At 36.8% G+C, this 18,100-nt stretch overlaps 1 protein-coding gene across 5 annotated transcripts in view; it reads left to right on the top strand.

Moving 5' to 3' along the window:
* Positions 1–17,146, top strand: part of LOC110374485 (protein NDRG3) — a 61,406-nt gene extending 44,260 nt beyond the window's left edge. For 4 of the 5 annotated variants that reach the window (XM_049843607.2, XM_021332201.3, XM_021332205.3 and 1 more), the window contains 5 exons: positions 2,105–2,246; positions 5,829–5,975; positions 6,849–7,094; positions 12,796–12,880; positions 15,469–17,146. In XM_049843607.2, the coding sequence (XP_049699564.1) occupies positions 2,105–2,246; positions 5,829–5,975; positions 6,849–7,094; positions 12,796–12,880; positions 15,469–15,599 (751 nt within the window). In that variant the 3' untranslated portion in view covers positions 15,600–17,146. Of the gene's footprint in view, positions 1–2,104; positions 2,247–5,828; positions 5,976–6,848; positions 7,095–12,795; positions 12,881–14,347; positions 14,456–15,468 lie in introns of all 5 variants that reach the window. The other variant, XM_021332202.3, reaches the window with a different exon arrangement.
* The last annotated feature ends 954 nt before the right edge of the window (positions 17,147–18,100 follow it).

The following is an 18,100-nucleotide window of genomic DNA, read 5'->3' as shown; positions in this document are numbered from 1 at the left end:
GGATACAGCCTGATGACACATGGATAGACCAAGAGCGATGTCGTAGTAATTTGGTACCCTTAAATTTTTTTGGATGGGGCACCCTTAAGACAGATATTAAAAAAATGAAAATTTAACTGAAGCACGCTTGGAAAGGAAAGAAAACCTCGCGTAAATTTTCGCGTACACTCATTGTATCGTAACTCGATGTACCTAAATCAGTGACATAGATAGGTAAATGTGACACCAGCTGGTATGGGGGACGGGAATGAGTAATGAAATGACAATGAATAGTCTTCCCTCTGGAGGGTAGGTGAATAAACTGCATTAATGGGGCGTCGCGACACGTCGGCGCCAACCCGCGCGTTGCAAACATACATAGCTCATCTGTTGGATAAGATATAAAATTCCGTAATAATTGTAATTTATGACAACTCCTAAATTACTTGGCGCCCAGCATGAGACTTGCGGGGTACTTAATCTATTATTTTAAAATTTATTGTTAAAGAAGCCATGCAGGCAGTGGCGGGAACAATCACGACATATTCATAAAGACAAAAAACATACAAATGTTTTTTTGATGGGCGCATAATGCATGGTGCATCTTGACCAAATAATAACTCTGGATTCGAACCGCTTTTCCCATCGTTTCGAATAACAGCTGGGTGGGGGAATAATTGAAATATTTTTAAAGTTTTAAAATGCTTTACATGACATATTCGTGTAAGGTTCGATTATTTGTAAGGCGGAATAGAATCGGCAGTGGGTCTGGTACCGCAGTGTTATGTAACGGACTGCCGCTCGATATAGACTGTAGGTACCTACTACATGACGGCGGCGCGATGGCTACGGCCTGACGACGTCTGGTCATGCCAGATGTTGGACTTTAGGAAATCACTTGAACGACGTTCCCCCGTTTTAAGACGCGGGAACTTCACCATGTGAACGAAGCTATTCTAATTCCTTTGAATACTAACGACTGCATACTACTACAACTATAATAATATTTTCGTCTAGGCGCATTACATGACTGTTAACTTAGTAACATCATACGGAGGACATCATGACTTACCAATATCAAAAACCATTAGCGTTCAATTGAAGTGTTGCATGCATATGCAGCGATTTATGTCATAATAAACATTATGCGACACTACATTTTTAGTGTTCTTTACCTTCCGAAGTAGTTTTTATTTCGATTCATAAAAATAAATATGACTACTACTACTTCAAAATCTGGAAGCAAAAATTATAAAATATTATTTGGAGAGAGGCTATTTCTTTTCTTTATTTTTGGGAAAGCTTTTAGTCGTGAAGCTTTAAAACTTACTGTCGTAGAAGTCGGTGCTCTGTAGTCCTAACTTATGGACTGTAGAGTAAATATATTTTTACTTTCCTCAATTTTAGCCGTACAATGAGGCTCCACTTCGCTCTAATTTTGACATTGCTCTCGGACACTTTCATACCTTTCACCAGTATATCCCTCCGTCTAGTTTTGGGACAGCCTACATATCTTCGACCGGGGAAAGGAAGTTGCAGTTGTGTTTCCTTACACAATATGATGCCTGCAATACGGTTTCTTAGATGGAAAATCATTATTTATAAGCAATACCTTGATTACATTTTTCAAACACTTACCTAACTAAGTCCAGCTAAGTGTTTTCTATTTTATTTTGTTCTTACCATGTTCGTACAAACCTGCACATACATTCGAGATAACCGATCTGCTTTGGAGCTTAGGATTGCTCCTGAGCTCATGTAGCAGACGAAAGGTTTGCATTTATTTAAAAGTTTATCGATACATTTGTGCCGGGGGAAACTCGTCTCCTGGGGCTTACTTGCAGTCTGTACCTACATAATTCATTCATTTCCTGCCGCAGTATTATGTAATGCAGTCGATATTACTCGATGCTTGCAATGCTAACTGCATATCTGTTTAACTCTAATCTCATTTGCGTTAGGACCAGACTGCGTATTCACCACATGTGATTTTATACAGATTAAACAATATATGTACTAGTAAACAAACGACCGAGTTGTTTATGTTAACTTGAAAAGTTGAAACTACGAGTTTTCCTTTTTCAGCTGTAGCTACGTAAATGTTAACGAATTCCATTTGTTGCAGTTATGTGTACCCGACCATGGACGAGCTAGCCAACCAGCTGAACTACGTACTCGGCCACTTCGGCATCAAATCATTCATCGGCTTTGGCGTCGGTGCTGGCGCCAACATCCTTGCTAGATTCTCTCTTGCTCACCCACAAAAGGTAAACGTATTTGAAATTATTCATCTTCTTCGTGAAGTCGGTTCTACAAAGTACAATCGATAAATTGCCGATCGAAGACCCAACTTACAAGGAAGTTAAGAACTCCATGGAGCGGAATTCCCTTTGCTCTGTAACTGGATGACACAGAACTAAATTGAAGCTTTTGATGAAAATCCGAAAAAACACTAGGATGTTTTAAAACATTCCGCGACGCTTATAACTTGTAGTAAAAGTGGAAACTTTCTACTTCTACTTTAGCGGAATTCGCACTTTATTATTCCTGGTTGCAAACCAAAGAGCACTTATCGGCTGCTTTTTATTCAAGCTTAAGGTACTTAGTTTTATTGTGAATAAATCTTAAAGCAGCCATTATTTGTAAGATGTTTTCTCGATCGTAGCGCCGATATTCGCGACAGTAAACGGTGGGAAGAACTTCAATCAACATCTTAAGAAGCTCTCGCTTGGTAATTGGATTGAGAAGCTGATACAGGAAGAGGTTACAAGGCACGCCGCGATAAAACGAAGTGTAACAGCTATCGCTACCTTATTCCTTTCTGCTTTTCAAATGCTCTTATTATCATGTTTAACTTTTATTTCTCGAGCATAAAACATTCAAAAGACATTCTAGGGACATTGATATAAGGAATTGTAGAGAATTGTAAATTTCCGAGATACAAAGCTGCTTGAATGTATAAGCTCGGGTTTTAGTAAGTAATATGTCACGCGTCGCTATTCAAAGCCAAGTCTTTCATTTCCTATATTCGAAGCACATTTGAATGCAGTAAACTGTATGCATGAACGTGTCCTCGTGTGATATTGGAAACTTACGTGTATATTTTGCCTCAGTACATACTCACACCTATTGCACACTGACTTTGTATGGGCTGGCACTAAGCCTCTTAGCTAGAGCATCCTAGTCTAGTAAACATTTTTAAATTGAGAATCCTTGCGTATTTTTTTTTTTTTTCAAGAATAAAATATTTACATTAATTACGACTTAAAACTAATATATTGCATTAAAAAATTGCTGCTCGTCGCTGTCACGGGGTAATGTACCCAAAAGGCTGGCAGCATTGCCACGTTGGATGGCAATGCTGCTTATTTTTCATTGAAAATATCAAACTGTTAAAAAATACATTCAGACTCCCTTTCAATGTCCTTAAAATAGGTGGTTATTTTTACATAATCTTTCTGTTTACAAGTTATCAAATGTGAAACGAAATTAGAAATAATGTGGGCGTTCGTTACAAAGATGGCCTCATTCATGTTATGTTTGATAGAGCAGACACTCCTACGAGGTGATCGTCATTGAGACACGGTACCAGCGGTGAGTGATCGCTAATCACACAGACAGAATTAGGTCGCGAGCACGTCCGCTATAAAAGAATTACAGGCACAAATCCGCCACTGTTTAACTAGCTCTTATATGATGCATTCCCGTTAGCCCATCCCACTGTGTACACCGTACCGGGGTACCGGGTAAGGTCGCTTTAAACTACTTCGGTTCAGAAATCCACCCGCTATCGGAGTCCTTTGATTGTTTTGCTTTTGCTGCATTGTTTTCTTTCTTATTTTTCGATTCTTTGAGTATGAGACACTATTGTTTTCTGGGCAATACAGTTCTTTGTATATCTCACAGTGAACCAATTTGCATTATGTTTGCTATTAAAACAATAGTCTAAATTTCAAAGGGGTTGAATGAAAACTGCAAAATGATCTATCATCAATACTCACGTACTGAGTCCCTCCCATCCTCGATCCTGCTGACTGGTTAAGTCCACTAAGCTTATTGATCCTGACACACAATATTGGGTAGGTGGCCCACCATTTGATATGTCTCACGTTAGGATTAATTCTGTTAAAGGTTATTCTATAACTTTGTAATGTAATCCTACCGAAAACTTATAAGGATGTATGGATGTATTTTTTGTTACTCGTTCGCCCAATAAGTACCTACAACATTTTCCATGACACTTGGCAATAATATAGTTTATATCAGAGAAATTCTTATCGATGTGCACGTAGTAGTTCCCTCATGATGCAGGTGAAATCGTGTGCGGTAACAAGCAATACATATTCTTAGAAACACCACACAAATGTCTTTTTACCTTTAAAACATCTTTGTGGCGTATGTTTGAAAATCATAAGATTCACACCATACCGCACCGAAATACAACTGACCACATATTAGGATCTATCTAGTAAGCAAATATGCAGCCATTTTAGCGGCTTCACATTTACTTAATTGGTTTGTATTAAAACTTTAAATGCATTCAATTTTAATGTAATGCGATAGAAACTCAAGTTGTCATACACGTGTAACCTAAACAATGTCTACAAAGTGAAGGTCACACATTCAAGAAAAGTATTCTTCAAGGTATCAAAGTGACAACCCCAACTTATCGACAACAAAGTCTATTAGGTATCGATTTCTTCAACCAATACAACGAGCTTTTTATTGAAATCACTATGACAATGCATTCTGTGTACAAAAGCTAGTTGTATTATGTAAAGTAAGTCTTTCTCTTTTCAAATACTGCTCATGTGATGTAAAAAGTGGAATGATCCTTCCAAATACACTGATATTTCAGATCAACACATCTAATAGGTACTTAATATAGCCTTGAATATATGCTTAGTCCAAACTACTGTGACGATGGACCTCAAACTATTATGTGTCCTTCTATAATCTGATGAATCCGGTGTGCATCAGAATGGCTGTCATTCCTCCTATTATCCGGTCGTCATGTATATCTATGTTGATTGAGCATATCTGACAACAGACAGGTCATTATCTGATTAGATGCACATTATTAGGTAATCACCACGGTCTGCGAATTGCGATAGATCGCACGCACTTTGCTTACAGTTGCGTATAAATCAGTTCAGGTTCAGTCTTTGCATGATAAATAATTTATGGTGAACGGCCGCGTGTAGGGAATGATTCATCCTGACCATTAATACAAGCCAACGTACAAAAATACGTTAGCTAAATATGCGTGCTAGTAAACTGTACGAGTCACTATGAGTAAATGTAAAGCGAAACTGTCAAGGGAATAATGTAGATTAAGGCTATCAAAACCCAATATAAAAATGTAATGTATTTTATTTAATCACGCAAATGACTACTTAAGTACTATGATTTTAAATGCTTTGTGGCTAAACTTTATACAAGCTTTACGGATAGTTCGTTCAGGGCCGTCTATCTATCTAGAGGCCTTCTTTGCCTTCTCCTTCTTAATTTCAGATACAGCTCCATTGTTATTCGATGATTTTGCCAACGTCAAGATAGGAGTAGTTTATACGTTGCCTTTATTTTACTCCTCACCCTCATCAATATGTGAGTAGGGGGTCATTTTGGGGCCCAGCAGGGTTTGCCGAGGCTGCGGGATTGTTCGAAAGAGTTACTGTGGCCACGGTACGTCAAAGGCCTACGAAGAAGATTTTTTGGTCAGTAAAAGTCTGACACTCCCTCTCCGCTGCTAACCAACAGCGGGAGGGGTCATATCTGATATCGGCCATTTACATTACCGGGAAGAAGACGGTCCTTAGTTCAGTCCTAAGTTAATAAATATCTTGCAGGTGGATGCCCTAGCCCTGATCAACTGTACCTCGAGCCAGGCTGGCTGGATCGAGTGGGCCTATCAGAAGATGAACTCGCGCTCGCTGAAGAACCGCGGCATGACGCAGGCTGTGCTCGACTATCTCATGTGGCATCATTTCGGACGGGTATGCTCTTACTCTAATACTCTACCTTCCTTCTAACCGTTCACATTCTTACCTTTGTAGTTAAAGATCCAATCAACCTTCATTTTATATTTGTACGTTTTATGAATAAGCTTGATATGAGTTTTATATTTAGGCCATAAAATGTATTCTATGCTTTCGAAATTTCTGATTGCCAATGCGATTCTTGGTTATCAATCTTTGTTATGACATTGGCTTTGCGATCGTTGTTAAATATATGGCATGTTGTGTGTATGAATTTTCAGGAACACAGAATTTTTAGTTTTACCTTAGTTTCTTCATGGTATTGACACGTAACAAATACCGCAATATCATTGAGTATTTCGTCTTGCACTTGCGAATCGCGTGGCGAACTTTCTACACTGCGTGCTAACATTTAATACTGTAGACATAAATGACTGTGACCGTGACCGACTCCTTTACGATGTTCAGTGCCCTCAGACCTAATCAATGCAAAACGGATCGATAATTATAATATCATGTAACTGATGACTTATAACATAGCATTCGGAAACGGTATTCACTGGCACACTACAAAACCATTTATGTAGTTTTTGATAGAGCACGCGTTTGTGTATTCTTGGCAAATTGTGCGATGGTTACTGTAATATATGTATGTATGGCCTCGTTAAACTCGATGTAATGTGTTTGAAAATCCGTCGCCGTCTATTGATTTATCGATTTGTCTAATTCAGTTCTTGAGCTTTAAGTTCCTTTATAATTCTGAAAAGGATTTGCAGTACAATGCTAGCTTATTGAATATGCAGATACAGACAGCAATTTCATGCCATTGACAACCTAAATCGAAACATTCGAAGTCGATTCCTAATAGCAAAACCGTACCATTGGTCGTAGTTCCCGGAGGAGCGCAACCACGACCTGACGCAGATGTACCGAATGTACTTCACTCGTAATGTGAACCCTACCAACTTGTCGCTGTTCATCGACGCGTACGTTCGCCGCACCGACCTCGGCATCGCTCGGGAAAACGACACGATCAAGGTGCCCGTGCTGAACATCACCGGAGCTCTCTCCCCGCACGTCGATGACACCGTCACCTTCAATGGACGTCTCAACCCGAATAACTCTACTTGGATGAAGGTAAGATCCTGTCTTATAGCACCTGTGAGTCCTACAGCTAACTCACTGTGTGTGTGATGTTTTTTGACATCACATAGATCATTTTCATTTTTACGTTGTCGTTTTAGTACCGTGCCTACTTTATTTTTCTTTGTTAAGTACCTATCTACTTAAACTGCAATTTAAACCAATAACAGTTATTGGTGTTCAGTAAGAGAAGGTACTTACCACCAAAATTCTGTTCAATTTTCGGTGTAATATGCGCCGCGGCGTGCCCGGTAATGCCTGCATAGCACTTAACGGCCCCCGCTCGAGCGAACAAAGAAGAATAATTAGGATATACCGATGAGTTCAAATATGAATTTAAATGAGCGCAATTTTAACTCGACCAAAGCTCGTAATTAGTTCTCACAAAAGTTTAAAACATCATTATTAATTAACAGAATTATCTATTGTGAATTTAAAGACCAAACTCTCAAACAAGAACAAACATTTTGAAATATAATTAATTTTAAATAAGCACCAAGATACTAAGTTTGGAGGTATGTACACTTGAGAACAATTTGGGTTAGTGACTAAAATTATAACATCGTTGAAATTATAAATATTGACAGAGAAATGTGAAAGGGGCCAATGGGTCACAACTGGCGGATATGAAACATCGAAACTATTGCAAACTTTTATTTAGTTTCATCTGTCCCCGTTTGTGTCTCTCTGTAATCAAATCTTGCAAGTTAAATTTGACCTAGTTCCCAGTTTCCGATTGAGTTCAGATTTTGAAATGAAATGAAATGAAATGAAATGAAATTGTTTATTTTACAAGTTGGACATTACATCACTTTTACACGTCATTTAAGAACGCTGAGGCCGGCATTTCCTAACTGACTGATCCCTGAGAAGAAACGCCGAAACAAACTCAAGGGTCATAGTCTCTTTTAAAGTCCAAACATGTTATAAATGAAATAATTATGTGTGAGTGTCACCATGTACGCGGTCTGGAATGGCCTTTTGAGGAAAGAGCCACATCAGGCTGGAGCTGACCAGTCCCAACAGACGGCACGCATGCATCAGTCGTCGTGTAGCTCAACCATATCTTAGGGAGCTCAACGACCTGTCACACGACGATACCAGATCTGCAGAACATTTGCGTAGGCCATTTAAAAATACTCAAACCCGCTAGACAGTATTTATGTTATAAGAATATATAATGTTGCTCGCATACACGATACTCACATTCACAATAATAATAATAAATTTAAAAAAAAAAATACAATTATAACATATAAATGTCAATAAAAAGAATGTCATTAATAAAAGTTATCTGATGATAATAATATTTAAATGTCAAAAGTAACAATACACAGGCATTTAAAAAGATATCACTCACTAAGCGAGCAGCTCATTCCCAAGCTTCTTTATCATTTAAATAATCAGATATTTTGTAATATCCTTTTTTCAAGAGTTTGGATTTTATATGATTTTTAAATTTCCTGATAGGTAAGTCACGAACCGCTTTGGGAAGTTTATTGTAAAAGCGTATACATTGACCCATGAACGAGTTGCTTACTCTGTGGAGGCGAGTAGCATGTACAGCGAGATTATGTTTATTCCTAGTATTTATGCTATGAACATCAGACATTTGAACAAAGTTAGAAATGTTTTTACGAACGTACATTAAATTTTCAAAAATATATTGAGAGGCAACAGTCAGAATGTTTATTTCTTTGAATTTCTCTCTGAGAGAAACTTTTGGGCCCAGATTATAAATGGCTCGAACAGCTCTTTTCTGTAGAATAAATATAGTTTCAACATCCGCACAGTTTCCCCAAAGGAGAATCCCATACGTCATTGAACTATGAAAGTAACTAAAATAAACTATTCTGGCTGTGTCCACATCGGTGATAAGTCGGATCTTTTTAATAGCATAGGCGGCTGAACTAAGCCTTCCTGACAATTTAACTATATGTGGGCCCCATTGGAGTTTGGAATCAACGGTCAAACCAAGAAATACCGTTGACTCAACAGGCTTCAACTCTACTCCATTTAGTTGTACATTGGTGTGTAACTGCCTTACGTTAGGCGTTGAGAATTTAATTAACTTCGTTTTAGATTCATTTAAAAGAAGATTATTGACATTAAACCAATGAACAACCTTTGAGAGTGCATTGTTAACTTCGTCAAAATTGTCGAGTTGGCGCTTGATTTTAAAAACGAGTGAAGTATCATCGGCAAACAACACAATCTTGTGATTATCCCTTACGTGATAAGGGAGGTCATTAATATAAATAAGAAACAAAAAAGGGCCTAGAATTGAACCCTGTGGAACCCCCATGGTGACCGTAGATCCAGAAGACCTCTTACCATTGACATCCACCCTCTGAATTCTATTATGCAAATAAGAAGTCAGAAGGTCAAAACCTTGTTTTTGATACCATAGTGGTGAAGTTTCCTGATGAGTATATCATGGTGCACGCAATCAAAAGCCTTGGACAAGTCGCAGAAAATACCTAGCGCATCCTGCGAATCCTCCCAGGCCTCGAATATATTTTAAGCAATTCCACGCCCGCATCCGTAGTAGAACGACCCTTGGTAAATCCGAATTGTTTAGTGTGCAACAAGTTGTTTCTATTAAAATGGCTCAACAATTGACGTAATATTAACTTCTCAAAAATTTTACTCAAAGTGGGTAAAATTGAAATTGGCCGAAAATTTGATGGATCGGTTGTACTACCAGATTTAAACAATGGAATTACTTTACTAAGTTTCATCAAGTCAGGAAAAACACCAGATGCAACACAAGAGTTGAACACAGTTGCTAAATAAGGGGAAATTATTTCAATTATCGATGAGATTATCTGAACTGACAATCCCCAAAGGTCAGCAGTCTTTTTTACATCGAGATCTTTATACGCTTGAATAATATCCTTAGAGCTGACAACCGTGAATTCAAAACCTTTGTCACATTCCGCAACACAATTTTTTAATATTGTAAGAGCCGAACTGGAAGATGCCATCAGAGTTCTGGTTGTTAGAATAGGGATATTGGTGAAAAAATTTTCAAACTCAGATGCTACCTCCGAGTCTGACTTAATGTCTACATTGTTTATTTTTAAGTGAAAGTCTCGATTCCGTACAGTGGATCGGCCTATTTCTGAATTAATTATATTCCAGGTGGTTTTTATTTTATTTCCAGAAGCTTTTATTTTCTGTTTTATGTGTACTGATTTTGCGGAGGTACAGGCTCGTTTAAATATTTTTGAATAGTTTTTAACGTACTGTTTAAATGTTTCATCTTGATTGAATGATCTTTCAGAGTATAATTCAAACAACTTCTGTCTACTTTTGTAAATACCCGGCGTTGCCCAATCACTAAATGTTGCCTGATCACAAACAGATATGGACTTAGTAGTAAAAACTTTTTTAAATTCACAATTAATTAAGTTGAATAAAAGGCTGTAAGCTTGATCAGGATTATCATGATAGGGCAATTCAGGCAGTTTTTCAAACAAGTTATTTTTAAATTGTTCCAAGCGATGTTTGTTTACAGGAATAAAACTTACATTTTTTCTCAGACCTCTGTTAGTTTTCATAGGAAAAATAACTAATTGACCAGAGTGATCAGAATCCAACACATTTAAAATTTGTTTATTTAAAGGTTTTAAGTTTGTGAAAATGTTGTCTATACATGTAGCACTAGTGCTAGTTATTCTAGTTGGCTCGAGAAATGTACTGTACAAGTTGTATGATTTAAATAGAGATATGATTTAAATTTGCATCCATATGTAAATCGTATGACTGAGCAATATTATATGACGTGAGCAAAACTGCTGATTGAGAGAGGCGAAAGGTATTCGGATATTCTTTTATAAAATGAAGCTGTTTCGTCGAGTTTCAGACTAGTTCTGTCAAACAGTTTATAATTTCCATCCGTAACAAGACTTATCTACTAAAGCAACATGCATGCAACTCGTCCCAAAACTGCAATGTCATAATAAATTGTTATAATGAGTTCTGTTGTAACGAGTTCCAAAGTTGACGTAAAGATACTGAAAGTTGAAATACGAGATCTCCTTGAAAACTTGTCATAATGTAGTGTATGAAACATTCGCGTATAACTAGCGTACTTGTATTTCGTTTCCAGTTTTGATTTCATTAACATAAGATGATGTTATGTTATTTTGTTGTTTCGTGTTTATGTTAACGTAATCTCCTTTGCTCGCAATGTACAACGATCCGATCTTAATCCCCATTGAGTAAAAAATTTAAGTCTCCTGACACAGCCGGCTAAAACATAACGTTGCAATCTATGTATGATCGGTCCTCTGTTCATAAACGTGAACGTGAGTTTATAAGCTAAACATTAACGACGAAAGGGATTAAACTATTAGGAAGCGTTTTTTAATATATATAGAGAGATAGGAAAAACTTTTATGAGACTAAACAGCGGGAAACGGCTAGTAAATTATAATTCGATAAATCATAGAGAGATGACATAAAAAGTTTTGAAAAGTTTTACGCGGGAGCTGCGGCACGTTGCAGTTAAGAGTAATGACGTTCTAGACGCCATCTGTAGGTTGCATCCAGAAACACTACGCTCGCGGTTCTCGTATGCTAGCAAGCATTGCACTACTGCATTCATGGTGTTAAACTTACAACTTATGAAATAAACTGTTCGTTGAATATCGTTAAACTGATATACCTAACCTGTGTATAGGTATACCTACTATAATATTAACAATTATTTATTAAAAATTTTGTTTAAGAACTAATTGATACTCACGAAATATTATTTCGCAAAAAATAAAACGACTCTTTTACAATAGAGAGAGCTACGATTATCTGAATTAATTAGACTACATGGGTATTCGTATTATCAAACCACATTAATTCAGCTTTTCATATTTATGTACAAGTAAATGAAACGGGATTTTCGTATATCTGAGAACGTCGCTACCGATTTCCACTCACTTTGGAACTTTGTCCAGAACATGGTGGCAATTGGGCTTTTTTATAGCTTTAGTAACTAAAAGTTACAAATATTTATTGTTTACCTGACAAATTCAGGGCATCAATTGCATCAAAAGCTGCCTTAAGTGAAACGGCGTTTTCTTTGTGTTAAAATATAAAATCGGAAGAGGCAGAGTTATTTACGTTGACAATTGTTTAGCAATAACGCCACTCACAGTAAATAAAACTTGCAAACAAGTTAATCTGGTTGTCACCGTCTCAAGCGGAGGCTTCTGTTTTTGCACAATATATTATTTTGCAGAAATTCACCTACATTTTGAAACTCGTGGAACAATAATATAAAGTTGAGCTCAAGTGTCAAGCTTTTGTTGCATTGTTGTTCTTTTCATGGGCTTAATAGAAATTGGAATCATCTGAATACGGTGCCAGGAATTTGTCCTCGTAACAGATTTAATAAGTCGTGGTGGCCTATTGGTACCAATGAATGAGTCAATTTAAGAAAAAACATCTTGAGGAAATTGAATTTATTGAACTTAAGTCTGAAATCGACAATTCTTGTTAGTGTTAAATAACTCTCATTCCTTGTCGGTATTTGAGAAAGCCGCAATCCTGCAGTGTGACAACAGAAATGCTGCTGATTATAATGAACCAAAATTCCAAAAGCACGGCTTGTAATTTTTTGTTAGATTTAGAACTACTCTAGCCATTGGATTGGATTCGTACACGTAATAATTTTTCGTCACCGTGATTACAGATATCGGACTCAGGTATGGTCCTTGAGGAGCAGCCAGCCAAGATATCGGAGGCTTTCCGCCTGTTCCTGCAAGGCGAGGGCTACGGTAAGTGAACTCGCGCCCGCCGCCCGCCCGGCCCGATGCAAGCTTAGCTTTGCATTGCAGATCGAATGTTTCTCATTGCACTCAACACGCTACACTCAATAGATGCAATATCGCAAATTATTTTACTAACACAGTTTACGTAGATCACCTATGACAAGAATTAAAATTCTGCACTTTAAACTATCATAAATAATTTAAAGTGAAGCTACCACATAGGTAGCGAATAATAATAACATCTTTATTCTCGCAGAAATGGTAAATCCAAAAGGTGGTAACTGTGGTAAACAATAACTTCGTCACTGAGCACATCTCGCCTTGAGTAGGCATGCGAAAATGTACAGCGTACAATACAACTGAATGAAATCAGCACGCACAGACATTCTATACATCATATACATATTGCATCTATTCTGCAGCTTAGTAAATATGTTTGATATGATTAATGTTATTTACTCTAAACGTTAAGACATTGACCAAATAATATAAAATCTTATTAGATCGTTACTTAATTAATTTCTAGAATATTTCGTTTATTTTATTGGAAAACGTTTTCTTATAACTATTAATATACTAATGTAGTCTCTCCTTATCCGGCGAAATGCTAACCCTTTATTAAAATATGATATTGTTTAACAAAAATATATTATGAATATGATACTTAATGCGCTTTACTATTGTAACTGTAAGCTAAATTAATTTGAACGTCTGAAGCCTGAAAGTTTATTTTTATTGTCCTGTTTATGTTTGAGCCTGGATATGCGATAGCGTTATGCCGTCCCTAACAATTGGTATGTACTGAAGGGAGCTTTTCTCCTCTAGCGCTAGATACGCTTTGAACCCCGTCTCGTGTGCTACTGTTGTGCTCTCATGGTAATTATTGCACATACATTATATTACTTGTCATTGTAAAATGTAGTCTGTGGGATCGTTAAGTTTTATCCATTTTACTACTAATAATAAGTAATTGGGCATGTCTCTTGGAAATCGTAGATCTAGAAAATTCAAAGTAGGATAGCTTGGGGATTCATAAACTCAAAGTTATTTAATTCACGTGACAATGAGTCCAATCCGTGTATTTTAATGGGCAAGTACTAAACATTTTTTTTTTCAATGTAGAGTGACAATGCGTGTAAACGAAACAATATATAAAAAAGAAATTAGTACGCTATTAAAGCGATTTCTTCAAACCACAACCTTTCTCTGCCTACTTTAGATAATAATATGACTAATCGGTATTGGAATAGAATGTACATTATGTTAATTTATTTTGTAGATATTCATTTGTTTATATTGTCGCTATATCTTGCGCTATACTACAGGTTTATTTTCTTCTATCCTTTCTTGTGTTGATGTTTTGAAACAATGAACATTCCCCTCTTTGTAGCGCAGTGTATAACGGTGAAATAAACAAAAGCTCTTGTTAAAGATTTATTTTTTAAATTTATTTTTGTTTTTCCACACTCGTAGCTGTATTAGCACTGAACCAATTATATCAGCGTGGTAGAACGGCATCTACGCCGAGCGTAATCAACATCTAGCCAGATTCATAATACCTAAGCAGCTTAAGTAGAAAAAGTAAGTGTTTATTCTAATGCAAATACTCAAGCGGAAGCTATGAAAACCTATTAAAAACACGAAATAAATTATAATCATCAAAGTCTTGATTCCATTACAGATATAGTGCCAAACTATACGATTGATTTTAATAGTTTCCGCTGCTTTGATATCCAGAACAATCACACAAAATGAGCTAAAACTTACAACTATGAATGTTTTTCAATAGCTTTTATATACAAGTTATTAGTTTTGTGTGATAGTTTTACCTTCATTTTATAAATAAAGTTTTAGTAAGCATTTTGAAAGCAATAGTCATACACGCATTTCCATAGTTTTTTAATCATTTTGAATAATATTAAACGTGTATTTTAATAACATTACTTAGTAAGTGTAACTCTTAACGGTGGGTGCATCATGTGGCAATACCGATAACCAAAACCGTAATCAGTCAGTTGCACTATTTGAATGTTGAACATTTTGGAATCTATCTACAAACGTCAGGAACAGCACAAACATGCACATTCACAAGACCCCAAAGTTATGAAAAGATGAAAGTTATTTTCAGCAAGTAACATAGTTATGTACTTGCTCTAATTCTCTTTAAACATGTGTCAACCGTTCATTAACTTTATTATATAAACAAATATTTTCCCAAACTATCATAAAAACATAGAAGTTCGTCTTTATAAATAACTAAGCATAGTTTGAATAGGAACAACCCACGCTACAGCATTCTTTGTTTGAATACTGCCCAGGCCGTCAAGTGGAAGATTTGACCAATTGCAACAATATGACGGCTGACTGACGGCTGATTATGGTTTGGTTTTCGTTACAGTTACATGGCGCGACCTTCTCTTTATGTTTTTGTTTGTTCATAATGTGATTTCAAACTTTTTGTTTCTTAATGTTTAGCAGTTCTACTGCACAGTTACCTACATCAGTACATTTTCAAGCGTGATTAATCGTATACAGTTTGCTTGTGATTTGGCCACACGGGGGAATGGCCAAACTAATTGATATTTATGTTTCAGTGGCACCGCTGTCGCCGACCAAGATCACAGCATTCCGGCGACTGTCAGACGGGGGTCGTCGCCGCGCGTGCCGCCACTCGCCCGTCATTCGTATCACCGAGAACCCCATCTCAGAGGCCGTTGTCTGCTAAACTAACAACCCTCACGCACTCCCTACTCCCTCACAGCTTACGTCAAATAACTTTTATCCCTCGAACTTCGCTTGCAGTCACTGCGCAAATCAGAATGTAAACATGCAAGATGCATCAAATGGCTGCAGATGGGTAAAGTCATTTGTAGTGAGCTCTATATCAGCAAGTAACGTTCGAATGTACCCTCATAAACGATTGTGTGCAGGCACATTCGACTGTTACTATCGGACCTGTTGCAGTCAGGTATCACAGGTCGAGGGAGCACGAGCATACAGGAACATCTAGCTAAGTTCCTCACAAAATGTGAGTCGCACTGTTGAAGTTATATCATTTATTATTTAAGGAGAATTTTATTAGAACCCACTGATATTATACATTAATATAATATACCACTATCGAGCGTTATATCATTCAGTTAGGCTAACGTCACACTTATCTGTATATCGTATTTATTTACACGACTGTGTAAGTGTTAGTTAGCGTGGTTATTTTGTAATTTAGTAATAAATTGAACACGAGGGGTGGTGTGAGGGCGACGCGCGGTCACGTCGCTGGGTGCTATGCTAAGACCAAGATAGTTTTTGAAGTCGATCATTTGACAGTCGTTTTGGAAGAATTTTTAGCTTCGTTTTAAATGCCTAATACTGCATAAATTTTGTGAAATGATTATTTTTAATGTACATTTTTTTGTGTATAATTATGTTGATTTGTTGAATCAGTATTATTTAATTATTGTTAATTATTTATTTTTATAATTTTAGTAACTTTACCTTATAAAATAAAAATGAGAGTAGTCTATCACGGCTTTTAGTAGTTCACCTAAACAATGTTGTAGAACAATAACTAGGTACCTATTAGATATATGTGGGTACGTGCAACTGCTTGACGAGATTTTTGTTAAACGAATAAGTATTTATACTTAGTATTAAATATTTGTAATTTTACATATATATTACTAGAAAAAGGAGATGATTGAGTTTAAATCAGAGAGAAGAGATAACGACTGTGGCGTGAAGTTAAATCATTGTGAATCAGAATATGCGCCTATCATATACACTTCTATTTAATAGACATAATTTGTGGCTATTAGATGAATACACAGGTAGATATTTTACTAATATTTTGGCCGAATGCCTCTACTTGAAGATTGTGAAAGTTTATTGTATCGTTTAGTAAGATTCTGACGTGGTTGCCAGCCGATTGCATTGAATGACTGTTAAGAGGACGGCCACACATAACTAGATTATTCAAAACAGTTAATGACGTTAAAAGAATTCTCTTACTAGTTAGAATCGCGATGAGTAGCTGAGCCGTAGATCTGTTTGCGCGGCGCGGGAGACGCACGCAGACCACTGCACGCGCATGCGTCACACGAGCTCGCCTATAAGCTTTGTAGTCGTACAATCTATTCATAATTATTTAGTTTATAGATAACAATAATTACAACATTATTTCGTTCCTAGAAGATGTTCTATTTAGATCATTTTTGTTCACCATGATATTTGTGTGAATTTATTATGGGTCTATTAAAAGTGATTTTGTAAAGATTTTGCATTTCATTTCATTCATATCAAAATAATACCCGTTAATCTGGAATAACATGGCAGAGTGGTTCAAGTTCACTTTAACAAGAACCATCTTATTTTGAAGAAAAATAATAACTTGTGTTGGATAGCAAATTCTGTGGTCAACATCACGACGACGATTGACGGTAGGTACCATGGATTTCTGATTTAGCATTAAGTCCGTGGATTGGCGATCTTGTTATAACTAGTTCTTCCAATTTGGAAAGTACGATAAAATTTAGGTTCCGGCTATCATTTTAACATCTTCGGCAGTCGTTACGGGTAATCAGAAGCCAGAAAGTCTGACAACCAGTCTTATTAAAGGATATTGAACTACCCGGCTAACTGGATTCAGATAGGTAGTCGTTCCTTATAGAAGCACTGGTACTCAGCTGCGTCCAGTAAGACTGAAAGCGGACTACCCAACATAGTCGACAAAGGCTTAGCTGATGTTGAATCTATAAATATGGGTGCACGGTTCCAAGGAGTGGGCTTAGTAATGAACTTTTTAGGGTTCCATACCCAAAGGGTAAAAAGGGACCCATTGTTTTCGCTCCTCTGTCCGTCCGACTGGCACCAGGCTGTATCTTATGAACCGTGATAGTTAAGAGTTGAAATTTTCACAGATGATGTATTTCTGTTGCCGCTATAGCAACAAATCCTGAAAACTAGAATAAAATAAATATTTTGGGGGGCTCCCATACAACAGTGATTTTTTTGCTCATTATCTAAATAATGGTACGGAACCCTTCGTGCGCGATTGAAGGGTTTTTTAAGTTAGATTTTTTTTTTCAGTATTTTAAGCCTACAGTTTTTAAAAACTATTAATTTATTAAAATACTAGAATGATTTGAACATTCTTTCACTGGTAGAAACACTATCCCCGAGTGGCATAGGCATTGTTGTATCCAGGCATGGGAGGTAGACGAAGCCGCG

Source organism: Helicoverpa armigera, chromosome 1 (genome assembly GCF_030705265.1).
Source record: "Helicoverpa armigera isolate CAAS_96S chromosome 1, ASM3070526v1, whole genome shotgun sequence".
Classification (NCBI taxonomy): domain Eukaryota; kingdom Metazoa; phylum Arthropoda; class Insecta; order Lepidoptera; family Noctuidae; genus Helicoverpa; species Helicoverpa armigera.
Note: the sequence above shows the minus strand (reverse complement) of the source record. Positions and strands in the feature narration are given on the sequence as shown.